Consider the following 22,854-nt stretch of genomic DNA (forward strand, 5'->3'; position numbering starts at 1 on the left):
GACGGCATTTCATTTAATAAAATGAAACGCAAATGCAAAACGACAAACGGAGCAGGCCCTAAGATGGCAGACAGACAGACAGTGACACAGCAGCTGGAACTGTGGGCGGGGGGCAGACCGAGCAGCAGGAGGCGCAACAGAAGCAGGAACCGCTGGGTGCTGAGAGCAACAGACAATGCCATTGCGGATATGACGCTGAAGTGTTGAACCAAATCAGCAGCACTTTTGTGTTATTAGAAGTTGTAAAAAACATAAAATAAGAAGAAGAGAAAACAGAAAAGAACAATCCAGCATTGTCTTGAGCGGGGGCTGGGGCTGGGCCTGCGCCTGAAGGGGCGTGGCACTGCCAATTGCCAAAGCGAAGGCAAGGAAAGCAAAACGATGACAGGACAGATTCATGGGCGCAACATGTGATGGCTGAACGGGCCGACGGGACGCGTCTTCAGCTTCAGCGTCAACGACAGCTCCAGCTCCAGCTCCAACTCCTGCTCCAACTCAACGGAAGGCAGTTAAATGTCGTTACGTGTCCCGCAAATTGACAGGCGTTTTTTAATTTGCTGAAAACTTGGACAAATAGTATCTACTTGTACTATATCAGATACCATTAGTCAACAAAATTGTTTCCCATAAAGCAACAAATGCCAGAGCTCAAGGGCGTGACTAGCAGATACCCTCTATATCTATATCTATATCTATATCTATATCTATATCTATATCTATATCTATATCTATATCTATATCTATATCTATATCTATATCTATATCTATATCTATATCTATATCTATATCTATATCTATCTATATCTATATCTATATCTATATCTATATCTATATCTATATCTATATCTATATCTATATCTATATCTATATCTATATCTATATCTATATCTATATCTATATCTATATCTATATCTATATCTATATCTATATCTATATCTATATCTATATCTATATCTATAAGTGTCTGGAATTTGTGAAAAGTTCAGTAAACGAATTGCGCTGCGAGCCGCTGTCTAAAATACAATATGAATGAATGAAGGGGGTGGAGGGTTGATGAGAGCAGAGGGGAGGGTAGGATAGATATTTTGGGCAGTAAAGCATGCCTCACGCTGGGCAAGTGGCACAAGTTTGTTGTTCCGTTACCCGGTTAGCTTTTTTACAACTTTTGGCTAAGAAGTTTGCAAGCTCCGAGCTGGCCAAGATAAAAGTAAAACTTTATGCAATAATAGCTCAGACGAGCTCCAGAGCCAAGGAACCGCACAGCCAGATACGTTCGGTGCGGCAGGTTGGCCGGTTCGATGGCATTGGCCAGCCATGCTGTGCACGTTATTGCTAACATATGTTGCTCGATATTATTAAAGTACGATAAAAATGCAACAGCATTAGCAGAAGTAGCTGTTAGTGCAACCAAAATGGAGCACAACAACAACAACAGCCACAACAGCAACAACAACAGCAGCAGCAGCACTTGCACTGGCATGCAACTGCAACAAATCATTTTTTGGAGCCAGGCAACAGCAGCAGCAGCCCGCCCTTACTGCCACAGCCACGCCCACTGGCCGTACCCTGTCTGTTTACCTAGCTCGACATGCCACGTAGTAGATGAAGCAGCGCACTTAATTTATGTTTGTTGTGGCTGTTTTAATTTTCATAGAATTTCATGTTGTGCGATTACTCCAGCACAAACACACACGCAACCCACACACACACACACACACACACACACACTCACATTTACTATATAAACATAGCAATAGTTCTCATATAGTCAGAGTCTCTGGCGTGCTGGCGTGGGCGTGGGCGTGGCATGCAATTGTTTTTGCGCTTGACTGCCAACGCCTCGCAGCGCAGCTGCAAAAATTTGTTGAAACATTCTAAAACACAAGCAAACTTCTAGCAGTCGACTTGATACACTGACAGCTATTTAATATTAAAAGAAAAGACTGCAAGTAAAGAACAACCGAAATTAAATAGATTTTGTTAATATGGGGCATTACGAACTAAACTTACTTCACTTGGCATACAGACTTACTTGAGATGAGCAGACAAAGGAGCAGCCCTATGAGTTATGATCAAACATATATAATTAGTTAAGCACATCTAAATAGCTAACTACTCGCAGTTAGGGTAAAGCCTGTGGCGTTACACAGAACAAAAGGAACTAAACGAGAACTTTAATTAATTTGCGAGCACGCAAATTGACAGAAAAATGTAAACCATTAAAACAATAATTAATGCAATCAAAGCTTTTATCTAATTTTATTTAATTACGCTTATTTTGTTGGGAACGTTGAATAGTTATTCGTTTTAAATTTCGCACAGCTACGCGGATTTTTCAGCTCAATTGTGGTTGAATAGTTAACTAGGTGCATTAAATGTGGCTTATATTAATATATGTATGTAAATATAGGTATTAGCTTAAAAAGCTAGCCATGCAATTAATCTAAGCCTATCAGCAGGTAGCTACAAATATATGTAATTAGATTGCAATTTTTAAGTTTGGTATATTAACAACTAAATGTATAAATTAATCATCAAACCTGCTTCACTTACTCAATTCATTTTTAAATATACATACCTACATGTGCATACATACATACGCAATGCACACATTCATAATGCATAGCGAAATCAGTTTACAGTTGCCTAATTGTGCTCAATTTTGTCGTGATTGGCTGCTGCTCTTGCACTAGTATTAGTGAGAGACTGAGCGCGTGCATAGAGCTGTTGTAAAAATATTATCCGAGTGAGTTTGCGTTTTAGTTGCTCACTGCTCATTTCTGCTCGCAGCTTCTACTCACTGCGAGGGAGCGAGACAGCGATAATGGTTGCTGAACGCAGGCCGCCTGCTGTAGCTGAGTGGGAGAGAAATGACTGCTTAGACCCCTTGGCAGCTTAGTTGGAACTTCGATTCACGAATAGCAGGCGGCTATAATTGGGCAGTCTGAGCGAGACAGGATGATTTCGTAGAAACGCAAAGTGAATGGCATAAAATGATCAAATTAGAATGAGAGAGGATCAAGTTTAGACAGCCCCATGATGTATCTATGTATTTACTTTGGAATTCATGCTGCAGCTATATAAAAATATATTTGTATATATATGCTGAGGTATGCTATTTACAACAGAAAAGCTAAAAGTTTTCTATATAGTTTTTTGAATGTATATATATAGATATACCATATATATAATGTCTTTATATTTATATTGCGCTGCCTGAAGGCGTTTGTTGCTCTGGCTTAAAACTTGTTATTTAGAATTAATTCTTTGTAACAACTAAATAAATAAATAAATATTTATATTGCGATATTTTTTAATAAACGTTTTACAGATCTTGTCATGAAAATTGAATTTTTCAAAAGAGAATAATTGAATATACTTGTAATTATATTTGTATTTCACATGACATCGATATTTTTCAACATTTTCGCTAAAAATGTACACGCTGACCTCAGCAGATGTGGGGCAGAGCTCATTCTAAAAGTATGTGCATTCATTCATTTATTTATTCAGTTAGTCAGTCATTTGTTCATTCTCTCATTCGTTCGACTGGCCTGCGGCAATAAAGAATGACAAAAACAGCAGAGCGCTGAAAATCTGCGCCAGCAATTAAAATAGCACAACAAAAGAGCTTTCCGCTGGTTTGGGGCCCGGCCGCAGCTGTTGGAGCCGGTCAGCCGGGGAGCTGCGCGAGCTAAAACCGAACTGGAGTGGCGTGGACAGAGAGCCGCTGGTCAGCAGGAAGCAGCTCGCCAAACAATTGCAAATCAAAATATTGCACTTGCACTCAATTGAACGCACAAAGCGTCAAGCAGCACAAAACAAATGGTGCGAAAGCCAAGTCCACAGGCAATGCGGGGCAAGCAGACGGGCCAGCCAGACCGACGGCCAAATACACTTTCCAAATGCTGAAGGACTCAGGCATTAGCTCACCATTGATACACTATGGCAGCTGTGCGATTACAGTTACACGATCTGGCTGTTCCTGTTCGAATCACTTAAGTGCCGTTGGCATGCATTGATACCCTTCAAGCAATAAAGGGTAGCACCGAAGGCAATGGTCTCCCGAAGGTCAGCGCAGACACTGAGCAGCATTCGAGCAAAGTGGTCACTCTGCCGAGGCATGTGGCCCAGGTATCCGATTGCTAAAGCTGTTAGCAGCTCTGCAGCCCAGCGGGTGGGCGGCGGGGTAGATTTGTGCGGAGCATTGATATCGTATAAGAGACTATAATCAGCTAGATTTGTGGATATTTTATTGTGCGCTCTGGATTCCTTCTCGGACCATGTTGCTGAAAACGGAAAATCGGCAACATAAGCTTGCCAGTCTCTCACATGATCTGTCTTCCTCTCCTTCTCGCCCACACACTGCCACACTCTCTCTGTCTCTCTTTCTCTCTATGCATCCCTTTTATGGGAATTAGAGTTGTATATATAAAAAAAACCGATACATATGTATATCGACAGCTATCGATAGCTCCATTGCTTAGTTATTGTGAGATATCAATGTGTCCCTCCCACTCATTTAGTCTCTCAGTCCCACACTCCATCTCTGTTTCACATCGTGTGTCTTAGATTATCAGAACCTTGAATGGACATATATTCTATATCAATATATCGAGATATCGCTAACTTTTTTTAAGTTGCTTTTCTATAACAGATATACATTTCTCTCCCTCTCTCTCTATCTCTATATTTCTCTCGATCTCTCATTTCATTTCACTCTCGCCGACATCAACTGATAAGAGCAAAACAGCTAGATTGCAGAAAACTACATAGTCTATATCAATATGACGACTATCGATAACTATCGATATAAGTGCAAGACTAAACCCGAATTTAGTTACATTTTCGTTACCCCATAAATCTCCGTAGAACATAGACTGTCTATACTTCTTGCTGATATTCCAACTTCATCAATATTTCAACAACTCGCAGCTCTCCTCTAAATGGTATCTCTTAGTCGGTCCATCTCAACGAGTGAACTCCAACTTGTTTTTAGTTGTTGTTAGCCTTAACAATGACATCACTTGGCTGGCCTGCGGCTATATGTAATGTCAGCTACCGATGGTGGGGCTGCTGGGGGCACTGCTGTGCTAACGTCTACGTTAACAAAAGCTCCAATTGCCTTAAGCAGCGCCAGTGCCAGCAAATAGTTTATTGCAGCGTCTGGCCCCCTCGCCCGTTGCGCAGCTGCATTTTAGCTGAAAGTGAACGCGTTTTAGCATTTGTTGTTTTTAGTTCAGCGCCGGGGCATGGACATGGCCCAATACAAGCAGCCGGCAGCTCCAACACATGTTGGATTTATATCATATTCACATACACGCACACACACACACACACACACACACACATACATTTAATATAGAGTAGACGTCAGCACAATGGTTTCGCCAGTGGCTCAGCTACAACTACAGCTGATGGCTGACCATGCCTTCTGCCTCCTGCGCTCCGCCCGCTGCCTTCTTGCCTTGTGCCTTGTGCCTTTCTCCATGCGCAAGCCAAACAGAAATTCATCTAAATTGCAAGCGAACGACTATTAGACTGCTTCAAGCGTTTCGCCATGTGCAATGTGACCTGCTTGCCAAGGCAACGGTCCATGCGGCTATCGCTTCGACTATCTCTCGCATATCGTCTTGATGCAGCTTTCAGCTACAACTACAGCAACAGCAGCAGCAGCAGCAGCAGCAACAGCAACAGCTTCAGTTGAAGCTTGAGCTTTGCCTTTAAACTGCTGCTGCTGCTGCTGCTGCTGCTGCTCCTGCTGCTGTTGGTCCAGTCGCGTGGACTGTGGGCTGTTCCCTGCCATTCTTTATAAATACTTTGACTCACTTGGCCCCTCTGCCTGCGCATTTCTCTCCCCACTCGTTGCGTGCCTTACTCAGCGTAGAATGTCACTGCGAATGTCATACAAATTGCAGTATGCGTTCCTTTCCACTGCCTTGCTATAGTATGCACTTGCATAAAAGAAAAGTAGGAGTTGCCCTCTGACATAAATAACAACTACGAATACTCCAGTGGGCGGTGCTCGACTAGCAAATACCCTGAGATTGAATATTTGAATTGAATAATAAGAGTGTTTATCCATACCAGGGATTAGGTTATTCAAATAATATTATGTATGGGTCTGTTGTAACGAAGATAAAAATATCCAGGGAACGATATATTACACAATATCATATATAATAGTACATCGTATATTATATAAGTATGAGACAAGTGTAGAGCTAGCTTGATAGAATCATACATATCAGAGATACCCCCTATCTGTCTATTATACCCTACTCCCCAAATTACAGGGTATAACAGGTTAAGCAAGTAGCAATCCGCTCGAAAATAGCTCTTCTGCTTCAAGTACTTGGAATCGACATGACTATTCACGCAATGACTGTCAGCTTGAGCTGCATCAAAGCAGATATACTTCACATTTCTACGAATTTCTAGCAGGGTATACACGCACATATCCTTGCACTTATGCATTTAGTGCATATGTGCATTTGCCGACTCCTTAGTTATTTAGCTTAACTCCAGTTCAGCTTCCAAATGATGCCAATATCTCTTTGTTCGGACCTTGCTCTAAGCGTGTTTACAGCTCCAAAGTTTTTCCTTTGCAGCACTTGCAACCAAAAGTTTTCAGCTTAAGCGAGCAAAGCGAGCGAGTGGGAGAAAAGAGTGAGAGGGAGAGAGACATAGGCAAGGGTGACCACCAGCTGCGAGTGCTGATCCCGCCGTTTCCGGCCTCATGCGAATTGAAAGTTTGTTGTAAACAACAGCTGAAGTTGCTCCTGCTCCTGCTGCTCCTGCTGCTCATGCTCCTGCTGCTGCTGTTCCTGCTGCTGCTGCTGCTACTGCTCCTGCTCCTGCTACTGCTGCTTCTGCTATTACTGCTCCTGCCACTACTGTAGGCCAGCACCATTTGCGTGGCACGTGACAGATGGAGCGGCTCGAGCATGCTTGGCGACATGCGCCGACGTTTGTGGCCACACCTAAGTGACATGTTTTTATGGAGAGTTAAGGCCAAAGATTTCGGCTTACTACGTTGACCTGCTTTCTCTCGCTCTTTCTATCTCTCTCACACACAGTGTCTAGTACTCTGTCTGTCTTTCACTCTGTCTGTGTGTCTACCCATATCTCAATTTCTCTTTCTCCCTACATGTCCATATATGTATCTCTCTATGTTCTCTCTATGCCACTTTCTCCCTCTATTCTTTTTTAACTATTCCCTTTCACGATCTCTGTCTTCATCTATATCTTTCTGTCTATTTGTTTTCTTTTTTTCTTTCCCTTCTTATCTCTTTCCCTCTTTCTGTGGCAGTTTCTCACGCTATATCTTTTCAACTTTTCTCTTACCCTTCCTCTCTCTCGATAAATCTGCTTACTTTCATTCCTCTCCCTCTATTTCTCTCTATCTCACACACTTTCTCCGTCTGTTTTTCTTGCTCTCTTTCTTTGTCTCCCTTCGACTCCCTTTCTCTCTCTTTTTTTGCGTCTCCCTCTCGATCCATCATTGTATTCCTCTCTCTCTCTCTCCCTCTGTCTCCCTCCCCGTCTGTCTCCCTCTCTTCTTTCTCTCTCTCGATCATATTTAAATTCCATTTCACTCTGCTTTCCATTTGAAAACCACTTCAATCAATCCACAAAAATCAATAAAATTCAACACCTTTTTGAAGCAATACAGGTAAACTGAGAGCTTCAACTTTATTTCCTTAGTTACTTTAGACATTTGTCCGGATCAGACCAAGCGTAGTTGAGTGGCTCAACTGAACTTCAGAGTGCCCAGAGAGCTGGGACTAATTTTAGTAACTTGTTTAGTTGATGAATTTGTGGCAGCTGGCAAATCACTGCGATTGCCTGTGGCACCAATTGGAGGCTGTTGCTGCTGATGTTGGTAAATGCCTCAATTGATTGCCAGATTGCATTGGAATGCAACAAAGAATTCCGAAAGCAAAACTAATTTTCATTCTAGAAATAATTCGTTGTTTATTTGCTTGCCGGCATGTGAGTGACTGCATGTGTGTGTGTGTGCTGCAATGACTTTCAAGCAATGACTTTCAACATAATTTCCGAGCAGTTGTTGTTGCAGCAGCTGTCGTTGCTGCTGCTGCATATTCTTAAAAGTATTCCTGGAGCGCCAAGCTCAATGATTGGCTGACTGCCTACCTCATCTCCACAACCTACCCCCCCTTGGGGGCCTGCAGCTGGTGGTGTTGGGGTGCGACCTAACTGCACAGGTTCGGCTTTTTGTTTGTCATGCACAATGCATACAAATTGCATTACAATCAGCCAAGGCAAACATGAAAATATATTCAAGAAGCGCCAGACGGAGAGACAACAACAAACTGTTTGCAATCGCTGAAGCAACGAAACAAAGCATACCAAATATTTATTGTACAAACAGTTCACGAAATGAAAAAATGAAAATGAAGAAGTAGAAGAAGAAGTGAAAAGCAGCAATAAAATTTAAAAAAAAGTCAACATTAACGAAAAACTGTGCGAAATATTAATGCGCTTTAATGTTGCATGAAACGACATCAATTCATATCGGAAAACTTCCATGAAATATCAAGCTAAACGCAAATGTCGAAAGCCTTGCGCTAGCTGTAATACTCTCAGTTAGGGTAGCTCTAAAGTCGCTTGCACTGTTTGCATGCGGAGGGCAAAGGGCAAACCGATTGCAAAATTCTAAATGTAATTTAGAAAATTACGAATTGCAACGCAGCCAATGGCTGGGGCGTGGCGCTCTGACACTGAGCTGAAAGGACGCTGCGACAAGGATGTGACCAGTGCGCACGTGTGTGTGCATGTGTGTGTGTGTGTGTGTGTGAGTGTGTGCATCTGTCTGTCTGTGATGTAATTCACGGTCTCTCACACACACTCAAGCAATTATTGGCATTTCTGCTTAGGTTTACTCAGCAGCAACCGCAAACAAATGCAATTTAACAGGATATTCAAAGTGTGTGTGTGTTAGTGTAAGTATGTGTGTGTGTGGCTTTCTGATTTGCTTTTTTACTCGCCTGCTAAATAATAAGAGCATATAGGTTTTCTAGAAAGCTCGCTCAACTTGCTTTCCATTCCTTCATATTCATTCATTCATTCTTAGCTCTTCATTGATCCTTGAAGCACATATACTCATCTATGCAGCACATGCCTATGTCCTGCAAGGCCTTAGATGCTCTAACTTCATTATAATTCAGCCATATCCTTTCTCTGCAAGCCCTGGACCCTCATGGTGCAGTCAGTTAAGCTCGACTGCAGCCTGTTTGCATATTGTTTCCTTTTAAGAGATTGTTGATATTGATGTCTCGATGTCTGGCTGGCTGGCTGGCTGGCTGTCCTTTTTGTTGGCTTTCGATTTGAATTATTATCATTTTTTTTTAATTTGACATATCGTGACTTTGTGGTTGTCATTTATAAATTGCAAATAGAGCACTGAAAAAGGACCCTATACAGGCATGCATATACATACATACATAGATATATATGTATATATGTGTGTATATATGAATATTTGAGTGATCCTTTAGTTGTCGCTGTTTCTCTCTCTCTTTCTCTCTCGCAGTTTCGCCTCTTCCTTTGGCGCTTGTCATTTCGTTTCATTACATTTCATTGTTGTCCTTTTTGTTCGTTTAATGCTTTTGTCAAATATTTACATGCACCTTTTTTTCCCATGCGCCGCTCCTGCGGCTCCTGCTGAGCCATTGTCCTGGGCGCTTGTCCTTCTGCTGACGCTGGCGGCTTCCATTGTAGTTGTTGCCGTTGCCGTTGCTGTTGCTGTTGCTGCTCTTGCTGTTGTTGTTGTTGTAATTGTTATTGTTACTGCTGCCTATTATGGCATTTATTAATTGCTATGTAAATATCTCAAAGTCGCTTTTAAAAACGAATTAGAATTGAAACTGTTAGCCCAGCCGCTCACCAAATGAGCCAACTGGGATTATCATCTGAATGCGAATGTCGAGCTTTCTGTGCTATCTGAATTCTGAATGCAGCTGCTGATTTATTCTGATTTGAAACCAAATTCATTTGTGCTGCGACATAACGTTGACAAAGGCAGAAGAAGAGAGAGAGAGAGAGGTAGAGAGAGATAGAGATATAATATCAGTTCAATAAAGTAATGCAATTCAATTTGATATAATGAGAGAGACGGTATTTAGGAAAAATACCAAATATGAAATGAGAGCCAGATTAAATAGAAGATAGATTAAGTAGAAGAAAAATCAGAGAAAAATAGATATAAAAAAAAGATAATTTTGTAGAGAAATAAAGGGAAATAGCGAGGCTGACCGGGTGAGAGCGGGAGATAGAGAAAGAAGAATGAAACAGAGGGTAACAAAAATAATAATACTGCAAAATATAAATATAGAGCCAGAGACTGAAAGAGAATTCGAGAAAAATCATTGGATTTACAAGAAAAATAGGCTTACTAAAAATAAACTTAATTATATGAGAACTGCATAGAAAGGCATAAGGAAGAATAGTAATATAAGGAAGAATATGAACTGATTGAAAAAAAAATTAGGTAATAATTGAAGTGCAATCGAAATGTACAACTATTAAATAATGAGAAATGGTAAAAGAAATAGCGAAGGGAAAAGGGTAGCAGGCTGGAGAGATAGAAATATAGCACAGAGAGACAGAGAGAGATTGATAATGACATAAGAATTAGAACTAGACTTAAATGACGAGGAAAAGGATAGAGTAGTTAAAAGTGATCTTATGAGAATTACATAGAAGGGCAGCATTTAAGGTAGAGCACATGAATATATTCTGTATACCATTAGGATAACAAATGGTAATGGATAGATAATGGGAGCTCTAGTACAGAGCTGTAAAAGGGAGCAGGTAAATTGGGGAGGCACAAATGAGAAGGAGAGAATGAGAGATTAACGAGTACATTTTGGGAGACAGTAGGAATTACTCAGAATAAAATCAAGCGAATTTAGCATGAAATAACTTATGCTTTTCTTCTTCTTCATCATCCTCCATAGACAAGCGGACATTGGAGCTGCCCCCATGCGACTGATACACCAATAGAACTTGTGCGCAACGGCTAGTGCATATGGCATGGGCATGGGCATGGTCAAGGGGGGAGTGTGGGCCAAATTCCCTTGGTCGCTGTAAATAATTGGCATTGAAATTGAATAAGTAACTTGTGAATGCGACAGAGGCCAGAGTGAATCATATGAATACGCACAGTTTATGGCCATTCATTACGACTGAATGACAGAGCGAATTTGCAGTATTTTTGGTATGCTCGCATATTTACGCTTTTATTTATATTGTATTTCGTTCAGATGGCATCTCGGGCGCACAGCATGGCCATCTCTCAGTCATTGCTAAGCTTGTAAATCTCTTTTTAATTGCATTTTACCGCAAACAAATTCTGGAACTCGACAACGACTAGAACGGGTGAGGGGCGCGGGGCGAGGGGCGACGAGCCATGAGCCATGAGCCACGGCAAAAGGCCCAAAGAGCGAGCAACCAAAAACCGCACCAAAACTAAAATGCAACAGCAGCAGCACCACCCAACCCATTTAGCTGTACAAATTGTTTAAACTTATACCAGCCCACACGCACAGGCACACACACAGACTCACACACACCAACACACAGACAGATTCATATATTCAAATTCGAATAGACGCCCTTTGGAGCCGTCGAGCAGAGTTGGGCTAAGCCGAGCCAAGCGGAGGCAACAGTCACAGTCAATTATACAAATTGCATTTGTGTTGCACACACACACACACAAACAGAGATAGAGATAGAGATAGAGGACATTCTGTATTGGCATTTGGCAACATGTTAGCCGCCATTTCCGGTCGGCCCATGAGCAAACTATAGCCCCATGCAAACTATTGCCCGCACGTCACGCAGCGCGCACAAATCTACATTTTACTCGCTCACGTGTGAGTGTGTGCATGTGTGCGTGTGTGTGTCTCTGCGTATATGTGCGGGTGTGACATGTGCTACTGGCTGTGCGAAAATTTGTTTTGCTCGCAAATGATGATTGAAACACAACGACGCTGAATCTTAATTGAAAGCCAATGGAGCGCACATGGAAAGGCGCTTTTTCCAGCGTCCATTTCTGTTATCTTTTTGCGACCACGCCTCCTTTGCCTATCCGCCCACATGCGGCTCTTTCACCTTGTCTTGCTCGGCTGTGCATTCGTGCCTGTTCACAGTTTATGTTTCACTTTTGCCGTAAGTATTCGCCGGCGATTTCTCATATGGGCTATGCCCGACTGGCAGATACTCGTTCGGCTCTCATGTTACTCTGCAAATCAGAGCTTGATCCATTTTTGACTTCTGCTGCATCTCTCTGGGGCGAAATCTCAATGGGAGTAATAGAAAATCACTCAGATATAGACACTCACAATTCGTTTTGAAACACTTGCTGCAGGCACTCGCAACACTAGGCTGTGCTATTAATTAGGCTCTGGGCTAAAGTTTGCGGCTTTTCACAAATTTCTGAAAGAGTTTCGAATGATCTTTTGACTGAACTTTCGAGCCGTCTTTTCATTTAGAAGTATATCATATTTTTTCTCCAGCTGCCCAAACAGTTAGAGCTCCCTCACTTTGCACACACCTCACAAGAGGCGCCGAGGCTCTTATCATTTAGATTAAAACTTTGCGTTCAATGAAACTAGCGGAGTTTGTTAACGGGTTGTGTCAAGTCCAGGCCCAGGCTTTAGCTTTGGCTCCGGCTCTGGCTCTGGCTCTGGCTCTGAGTTGGTCTTCGAGCTGGCCTGCCTGTTGACTCGCTCGCTCGGTTTCCTTTTGCCCAGTTCATCTTTTAATTAATTCACAGGCTGTGCAAAGTTTTGCGCCGCAACTGCAGGCGGCAACCACTTGGGCCTAGTCCCACACAAATGAAAATGCCGGCAAAGAAGCGAAAGGAAAAAAAATTATCACAGCAAAAAAAATACTAGCCAATGTGCCAGCGGGCCAACGAGAAGATACCCTAGAAAGCAGCCTAGTTTTGATTTGAAATGTATTATCAGAGTTGTCTGAGGTGTTGAGTTAATATCGGAAATATATCGAAGCACGGATTTCAATAGAAAATACGCTTAAGTCTAGATTGTATATGCTATTCATATAAGCAATCGCAATATTCATCAACTCTGGCTCCCTCAAATCATGCGGTAGCTAACTTTAGCTCGATAAGGATTTGTGATCTCTAGGAATTGAGATATTAAGATATAGTATATACAAAAGAAAAATTAAACCTTCACATTCTGAAAAATCAGGGCTGAGCTCCCAAGAGGTATACCAATCAAGCGGAAAAATAGACGGACGGACGAACCTATACGACCGTTCACCGTTAAAGGCCTAGGCTTACATAGGCTCTTCAAATACTGTATACATATGCCTTACATTGGCTATACCTAACCTCATCCTCAACTCTTGCTTCGGCCTGTTACATACGCTCGAGCAAAAACAATACGCCCCGAATGGCCGTTTTCAATGGGATCAGGGTATAATAATAGTCGAAAAGAAGAAATAAAAAACTCGGTTCAAGAAAAATCAGCAGGAAGCACTTGCAACTATGTGGCACAACGCAAAACTTTTCTTATACAAAATTATGGAAAAGTTTTATTTTCATGCATAACAGCGAGGCTTACACTAACACATACACACACAGACACGCATGCACACGTACACCCACACCCACACACACACACACACACGTACACAGCTTGTATTTATTTGCAGCGCATTTTTTATGCCGCTTTCAGAAACATATCCATATATATGTATGTATGTATGTATGTGTATGTATGTGTATGTGTTTATATATGTATATGTTTGCTTATATTGCTTTACTTATTTCGCAGTTCACGTGTGTGTATGTGTAAAGGGCGCATGTGTCTGTGTCTGCTTGTGCGTGTGTGACTGTCTGTATGTGTGTGTGTAAAAGGGAGCATTTATTTATATAGTTTTGTTAGCGAGCTGAAAGTTTTCCAACTTGCTGAAAACTGCGTAAAATTGGCACGTCAAAAGCCGGAAAATTTAAGAAGCCAAACATACAGACACACACACACACATACACAGACACACACGCACACACTCACACACGTAGACAGTTAAAGATGTTTGCCCCTTGCGTTTGCTTAAGCAACGCTTCTGAACATTTTGGAAGAAAATTTTGGTATTTAACATAATGGAATATTTTATACATTCTTAAAAAACAATACAGAATAAAGACGAAGCAAAGTACAAAAATGTGTATGAATATTGCAGTAAGGTGTAAACAACTGTGCGCTGCTCGCTCTCACCTGAATAACGATTACAAATCTCAGACGATACTAAACTGCCAAGGCTGGAAAACTTGTCTCCATGAAAAGCCAATGAAATATGAATACAATAACTGTAAAAAGCCCATATACTCTTTTGTACTTTATGAACGAGTATGAGTTACAAAGAAAAAAGATTTTGCAATTTGTTTGCTGCTCACATTTTGAATGAATGCAATTGTTATTTATATATGTATATATAAATATAATACTAGTAAATATAATTACCAAAATCTTGTATCATACATCTAAATTTTCATGCTCACTCTTGAGAAACATATTTGAGCTATTTAGTAAAGCATGTTGAAAGCATTAATATTATTTATAATTATTTTAATCTATACATATATTTGATGTGTCATGTCTATTGTAATTGTATTGTAACTCAAATTCCATATGCCAAACTATTTGATATTAGGGCTCTTCAGTTCGTTAAATAAAATATTCGTTAAATATTTTGAAATATATATACGTTATGAATAAAAACAAAATAATAATAAATAAAAATACATACATATATATATATATATATATATATATATATATATATATATATATATATATATATATATATATATAAGTTGGATTCATTCTGGATATTTTCTGATTATATAAATCGATATGTTTATGAATAATCGAATATGGCTTAGAATTATAGTCTACCAATTGCTAATTTAAAAGTAAATCTAATATATACAGAAAATTGTCATCATATACCGTCGGTATACCCGGAAAGCTCTTTAACCGCATAGGTTTTCTCATATAAGTTTGTCTGGGGATCAGAATAACTGTACGGACGCTATAAGCGGGGTCGTTGTAACCGGATTCTACTGTATATATATATATGTTTATAATGTATATAATGTATATATACTCACACATATGTATATACATATACATATATACAACATTTTCCACATATATTGCAGTAAGTGTGGCAACAAAACTTAACCCGTTTCGCCTAATCGAAATGGCGCTGGGAAAGCGGCTAAGCGTTAGCCAGTTTATTTAATTACATGTATTTTGCTGGCATCCCAATTGGTTAACGTCCAGAATGAGATTGAAATTAACGAGCTGCCCTTAATGACTCGCTGTCCGGCGCTGGCCTCAAGGCGCACCAATGCCGTCGAGCAGGTGGCAAGGAGATTCGAACGCAACGACAAAGCGATTTCTATCTGGGCGGGGCCCAAGTCGAATACAATAATTTTTATAAGATTCACGCTGAATGCGTAGCGTGCCGTGGCCTGGCGAACGATGAGTGTGGTCCGAGGGAGTCTATTAACTGGTCCTATACGATGATACCAGGCCGAGGCTCAGCATCTCAGCATGGCGCTGAGCGATTGGCGACGTGTAAACGATAATCAAGTAATTTCCATTATGCAAGAACTTGCCGGCACTCGCACCTAGGGGCCATAAAAGCAACGCTAAATTGCGATTGTCGCGACTGTGAGACACCGATACGGACACACGCACATACAGAGAGAGAGAGAGAGAGCGAAAGAGAGCGAGAGAGCGAGAGAGAGTGAGTGAGCGATATAGTAGGCAAACACATTACGCATACGCCGCATGCGACGCACACAAAAGCAAATCGAATTGCGAATTGGCTGCGATAAAGCAGCCCGAGCACAGCCACATACATTGTCAAAGCGAAGTTGTGCAAGCCAAAGTGGTCTCAGAGTTGTTGCTGCCATTGTTGTTGTGGCTGTTGTTGTTGTTGTTGTTGTTGTTGTTGCTGCTGTTGCTATTACTGCTTTTGACTATTTATTGAGCCAGGCATTTCATTGTCCTGAGACAACTTTTTCAGTGTCTATCGCTCTGTGCTTTTAAGGCGCACACGATAATAGCCAATGATGCATGTGTGTGTGTGTGTGTGTCTGTGTCTGTTTGAAACTGTATCACTGTACCACCCACGCTATCTGGCACTCTGTGTCAGCACTTTGCCACAACAATGAGCGCATGGAGGCTAACCTAACATTCCCGGCCCACCAATAATGGCAGCGGCGACGGAAGCGGAAGCGACATACTTACTTAGACAACGCTTTAGTTCAAGGCTGCATTCAGCAGCAGCAGGAGCAGAAGCTGGGGCACTTGTTTATACTGCAAAAGAGCAATTTGCGCCAAGTATAAGCGAGCAGCACAATTGTTTTGCTCAAACTGTGCGCGGTAGTCAATGTCCAGGCGAACAGCCGTGCTCACACACACCTGCGGTCAAAAAAGGAGTCGTAGTAGTGGTATTGGTAGTAATATTAGTAGCAGTAGCAGGAGTAGCAGTAATAGTAGTAGAAGTAGTAGTATAAGTAGCAATAATAGTAGTAGAAATAGTTGTAGTAGTAGTAGTAGTAACTAGTAATAGTAGTTAAAATAATTGTAGTAGTAGAAATAGTAGTAGTAGTAAATAGCAAAATAGTAAAAATATTAGTATTACTAGTAGTAGTAGTAGTGGTAGAAATAGTAATAGTAGTAGTAAAAGCAGTAGTAGTAGGAAGTAGTAAAAATATTAGTATTACTAGTAGTTGTAATAGTAGTAGTAGTACTAATAAAAGTAGTGGTAGTAGGAAGCAGTAAAAATATTAGTATTACTAGTAGTAGTAGAAATAGTAGTAGGAAGTAGTAGTAGTAGTAGTAAACATATTAGTAGTAGGAAGTAGTAGTAGAAATAGTAGTAGGAAGTAGTAGTAGTAGTTGTAAACATATTAGTAGTAGGAAGTAGTAGTAGAAATGGTAGTAGGAAGTAGTAGTAGTAGTCGTAAACATATTAGTAGTAGGAAGTAGTAAAAATATTAGTAATACTAGTAGTAGTAGTAGTAGTAAAAATATTAGTAGTAGGAAGTAGTAATAAATATAGTACTAGTAGTATATTTTACAAGCCAAACCCCTTTAAATATATATTTCATCGCATGTGTTTCGAATTCTTTTGATATCGCCTTGCCAGTTAAGCCTTGGGTAGCGGTAGCGGACAAGGAGTAGTCTTCTCGCTAGTATACTGCGAGGACTCCACCTATCCATCTATCGCAGTATCTGCTTATGCTTATGTATGTGTTGCTCGAGTGAGTGCAGATTCAGGTCGCTGTATTGCTTCAATTAACAAGTCTCTCTAGAAGCTCAATGAAATAATGCGAATTTCGTATTCCATGGAACTACTTGTTATTTAGAATACATTCTCTAGCCGCGCCAGAGTCGGTGCATAAAAAGCAAGTGTTTCTGGTCATCAATTGTCATTTGTTGCGGCTGTCTCTCACGCTGTCGCTGTGTGCGTGCGTGTGTGTGTTAACAGTTAATTGTTTAGGTCGTATGTCTCATAATGTGCACATAGCACGCTCCCACAGTCACTCCCCAGCCCCAGCTCCCTTCGTCCCTCACGCTCTGGCGTTTGTCGCCAAATTGAGTCATTAGCAGATATATAAAACGAAATGGGCTCCACACAGCTCATTGGCACGTTCCGAGCGTCAATGATGACGCTGACGTTGCCGCTGTTATAAACACATATGCGCATTACGCATACGCCCCGTCCTCGCTGCCCATTGGCCAACCAGCAGCCAAAAGCAAAAAAAAAAAAAAAAAAAAAATGAAAAAGAAGACAGAAGAAAAGAAAAGAGCGTGCAGCGATAACAGCCAACAGCAGCCAGGCCAGGCCAACAACGAATGCCAGCTAGTTGCCTTTTATGTTCGGCCATTAGCCGCCTGACTTTCAAATTGTAAGCCAAGCAGCCGAGCTCTTCTTAAATGGCCAACATTATTTTCCATATTATCAGTGCACATTTGTTTGTTTGTTTAAAGTCACAGGAGATATTTATTAACTTGTCGTTTCCATTTGTTAAGCAATTCATAAGAACTTTGCGCTTAACAACAATCAATGGCCAAATGTTTCCATCTGCGGGTCGAGATGCAGTAATAAGTTAGCAAATTTCCTTTTGCTGCTTCTTCTTCTCAGCTCAATTTGAGTTCGTATGTGATATGCTCTGAAGTTTATTATCACTATAAATATAAATTTCTAGATATCTTCACATACTCCCATCAGATCTGCTATTCTTACAACATATTTAAATTTAAAGTCATTAAACCAAATTATATAATTCTTCACTTTACTCTACCAACTCTTCAAACTTCCATGAAATGGAAAGGAAAATTATTAAAAAAGTAAATCTTAACAGTACATTGGCTATGACTACAATCTGAAAAGTTCTTTCGAATTGACAGACATACGGATATTGGATATTGGAAAAAAGACAGACAGATAAGATGGCAATTAAATAGATAGGCGAATGGTTCAAGCAAATACTAAGCTAAATTACCATGCATTAGCTTAGCTTCTAAATGAACAGTTAATAAGAATGTGATGACTCATGAACAATGAAGTAAGAACACTGATTTCCTACTTTTGATGCTCTATGTTTTCATTTGACTTTTCACTCTGCTTCAACTATGTTGATTTATCACGTTGGAATAGCCAAGAATCAAAGCAAAACACATTTAGCCAAAACATCTGTCCAAAATGAACAGAGCGTAGAAAAAGGTGATATCTCTTCAGCATAGGTGAGTAGTAACATTGGGCCACGGAGAGATCTGAGAAATCAAAAAATTATGTGAAATATATGACTTTATGTTTTATACATAAAGTAGAATCCGGTTATAGCGTCCGTTCTGTTATGGCGATGAAAATTCTGGTCCCCTAGCCAACAGATATTCATCTACGTAATATATGTATATACTCATATACTTAGCTCTGCCCCAGTAGGCATTGCTTAAGTCTAATCTACTTTGAATTTTACATTAACTCTGGCGTACAATGAATGAATAAATAATGCAAAATAAATACATTTGCACACATCGGCCGCGCAACCTTGTGAAGGCAATGCAACTTGTCTGATTGCTGCCTCTGATGAACGTCTAAAGGTCGAGTAGCCTCGGCGCTGCTAGTTTCAATAGTGCGAGGCTTATTTCGGAGCACAAGGCCCAGGAGTAGGCCAACGAGCGGAGCAGCAAGTGATGAAGTGCGGAAGGGGCAGAGCAAGGCGAAGGGAATGCACATTGCACTAAACAAGGCATCGTATGGAGCACCTGGTCAAGCAAGTGTCAGCGTGGCATTTGGCGAAAAGGCCAAATTCACGAGCGAACTGAATGCACGCCAGCGAAGCAGCCACAACTCAACACGTGGTGAGTGTGCGCCCAGAGCGAAGCCTCTGCATTTAAGAGAGCCGCTCAGCCAGCAGAAGAGAGCCGTAAGTCGTCGAGCCGTGAGTCGTCAAACCGTCGAGCCGTGAGCCGTTGAGCAGCGGCAAATGTTATGCAAATGCTGGAGCCAACGAAATGGACAGCTGCCACAGCGTCAAGAAATACAAGTTGTCTAAAAGCGTTTACTGCTTCTTATTTGCGTTTTTGCTGTTGTTGTTGTTGTTGTTGTTGTTTTTTGTGTTTTTGTTGAACGCTTCGCATAACTCTGAGCGTTCGTTAGTCGAAAGAAGCAGCCGTTGGAGTCGGCGAGTCCAGCGAGCACTAAATGACTGACTGACTGACTGACACACACACACACACACACAGCTGCACTCAGACGCGCACACGCACACGCACACGCACACTTGGGCGAGCCTTGAAGCATGCTCTGAAAACTTTGAAGTGCACTTGCAACGGCTGCATCGCTGTTGCAGCTACAACTGCCCCGCTTTGGCTTGGCAAACAAAAATAATGCCATTTGTCAGCCGCGAGTTATACACCCACACACACACACACGCCAACACACACACAGATTTTGTGTGTTGCTGCTATAACAACAAGGGTCATTCGCTATAATGAGTACACACTTTGGCATCTTGGCCCCAGACAGCGCGTGGCAGGTGTCCTCTAACCATATGCATAGATAATCAGCTGCTGCTGTCAGCTCGCTCGTACAGTTGTCTCAGCCACTGAGCGACAGTAATTATATTGGATCTACTACATGTGTGCACAGAGTTGAGCGAGCGCCACGTCTAGCCCCAAGACTTAATGCGTTTCCAATTATGTAAAAAATTAGTTTCTAGTTAGTTTATGCAGTTTATGCAAATGTGTTTTTAGTCAAGCTCTTTTTTAAAGACAAACAGACAGTGGGCTGGAAAAAAAATGGAAGCACAGAGCGAATTAGTATGAGGAAAAGAGAGAGAAGCGGAATAAATGAAATGAAATGCCAAGAGTCAAACGTCTATGCAAGGGTCCAACTACAATATTAAATTGATGCGTCTGACTGGGCCAGAGCGACTTGCACAGCTCCTCAACTGGAGCTAGACTGACCTATGATTTATCATTGAAGAAAGGCGATAAAGGTTTTGAAAATAAAGGAAATATTTAACTAAAATCTTAGACAAATACTATACTAATACAAATACTAATAAATATAAATATATAAATATATTAATACATAGATAAATACATACAAATTAATTAATAAAATATACATACAAATTAATTAATAACAAAAATAAATATTTATGCATATAAAAAGATAAATAAAGATATTTAAAGATAAAAAATGTTTATAATTACTTAATAATAAACAATATATTTAAAAAATATATGTTTTTAAAGATGCATAAAAGTATATGAAAATATAATAAATATATGAAAGCATACAAATATATAAAAATTCAATACATAGAAAAAATATATATCTATTTGAATATTTAAAGAAATTTTAGAAATATTTTTCAAATGAGTAAGAAATAAAATAATATAAAAATAAAAAAAAATAAAAATAAAAGAAATAATAAAAATTTGACTTTTTAAAATGTATGTATAAAAAGAATTTAATGATATGAAAATGAATAAGTAACCCTAAAAAAATAAATTACATATATTTATTTTAATATCTATGCAAATACATAAATATATAAAAAAAAAAATTATGTAAAAATAAGATATAAAATTAAATATAAAATAAAAACTAAGTAAAAATATATTTACATAAATATAATAAAATATAAAATATCAAAAAAAATTAAAACAAAAAATCATTTCCTTTTTAATTATAATAATCATATCAAACGAATATAAATATATTATAAGTTTGATACAGAGTCAGTTAAAAAGTTTTGTTCATATTTGAATTTGATACATTAAAAAAAAATAATCACACATTTTGTATATCATTTAAATATGATTTATAGATCAGAACAGACCTTCTCATGGTATATTCCCTCGCATTTGCTTCGCTAGCTGTGCACAGCGAAAAAAGCAACACTATTAAAACTGACCGAAATGCAGGCGTGAACATTATAAATGGCAAATGTTTAAAGCTGTTGACAGCATATTCAAAGTTGCATGAGTGGAGTGACTTGCAGATTTTTAAATTCTACTATGGAGCACAACAAAACTAACAGCAAGTAGCGGCAGCTTGGCCACACAGTGTGCGGCACGTGTATAAGAGTTTTTTTTTTTTTCTTGCGCTGCGTTGTTGGTTTTGCCTTTGGCATTCGTTTGCTTTTAAATGCCACGCGAAATACCAAAAGCGGCAGCAATATGCAAAGTGAGCGTGTGTGCGTGTGTGTGAGTGTGGGCGTATGCATGCTGATATTGCTTTTAGTTCTGGCAACTACTGCAGAGCAGTAAGTAGCAAGCGGCAAGGCTTTAACCGACCCACGAGGCGGCGGCGTTTGCTGTCATTGCCAGCCTTTTGGCAGCCGTACAACAAACGCGTCTGCGGCCTTTGGGCATCAGCAACAGCAACAGCAACAACAAGTTGTTGAAATATGCGAACATTGTGCCATCGCCGTCATTGTTGCTTCTCACCAGCACATACACACACACACACACACACACACGCACATGTGTCGTCTGCGTATTGAAGACTTGATAATTATATTGCATACCTAGAGGCGCGCAACTTAATAAGTGCGTAACAAGCTATAACACGCGGCGAGTGTGAATTTCCGGCCAACAGCAGAGATGGAGAGCAAAGAACAAAACCGGCATTCAACAAATATATTGGCAAGTCAAGCAACGAAGCCCGAATACCCTACTTAGCATAGAATATGGGTTAAAGTGAATAGATTACGATAGACGCCAAATGGCAAAGAGAGCGAAAGAGATGGCATGGGTACTATATAATATATAATACAATAATAACAATTAGGAATCTATCAGGTATAGCTATAAGGCAAGTATGATAAGTATGATAATAAGCATGGCTAATATAGAATACAACAATAACAATTAGAAATCTATCAGGTACAGCTATAAGGAAAGTATGATAAATAATAATAAGCATGGCTAATATATAATATAATAATAACAATTAGAAATCTATCAGGTATAGCTATAAGGAAAATATGATAAATAATAATAAGCATGGCTAATATATAATACAACAATAACAATTAGAAATCTATCAGGTATAGCTATAAGGTAAGTATCACTCAATGCGCTTAATACCGAATAATTGTTGGGGGAAAAAAACCCAAAGGAGTCTCTGCAATTATCAAGCGCCTCTCATGGCGGAAGCGTCAACAATGCGAAGAGCTGGTTTCAGTTCATTTTACTTAATTTTAACATGTTTTTTCATGAAAATATTTGTTGATTTTATTGCAAGCTGGCTTCATTG

General features: G+C 40.0%; 1 protein-coding gene across 1 annotated transcript; it reads right to left on the reverse strand.

Moving 5' to 3' along the window:
- Positions 1–395: 395 nt before the first annotated feature.
- Positions 396–17,678, reverse strand: LOC122757121 (ataxin-8-like). Its single transcript, XM_044008459.1, is given in 6 exon segments — positions 396–485; positions 5,696–5,766; positions 6,809–6,842; positions 9,727–9,820; positions 15,974–16,029; positions 17,613–17,678. Coding segments are annotated over 6 exon segments (411 nt in total).
- Positions 17,679–22,854: the final 5,176 nt, after the last annotated feature.

Source organism: Drosophila mojavensis, unplaced genomic scaffold, assembly GCF_018153725.1.
Source record: "Drosophila mojavensis isolate 15081-1352.22 unplaced genomic scaffold, ASM1815372v1 contig_136, whole genome shotgun sequence".
In the NCBI taxonomy this organism is placed as follows: domain Eukaryota; kingdom Metazoa; phylum Arthropoda; class Insecta; order Diptera; family Drosophilidae; genus Drosophila; species Drosophila mojavensis.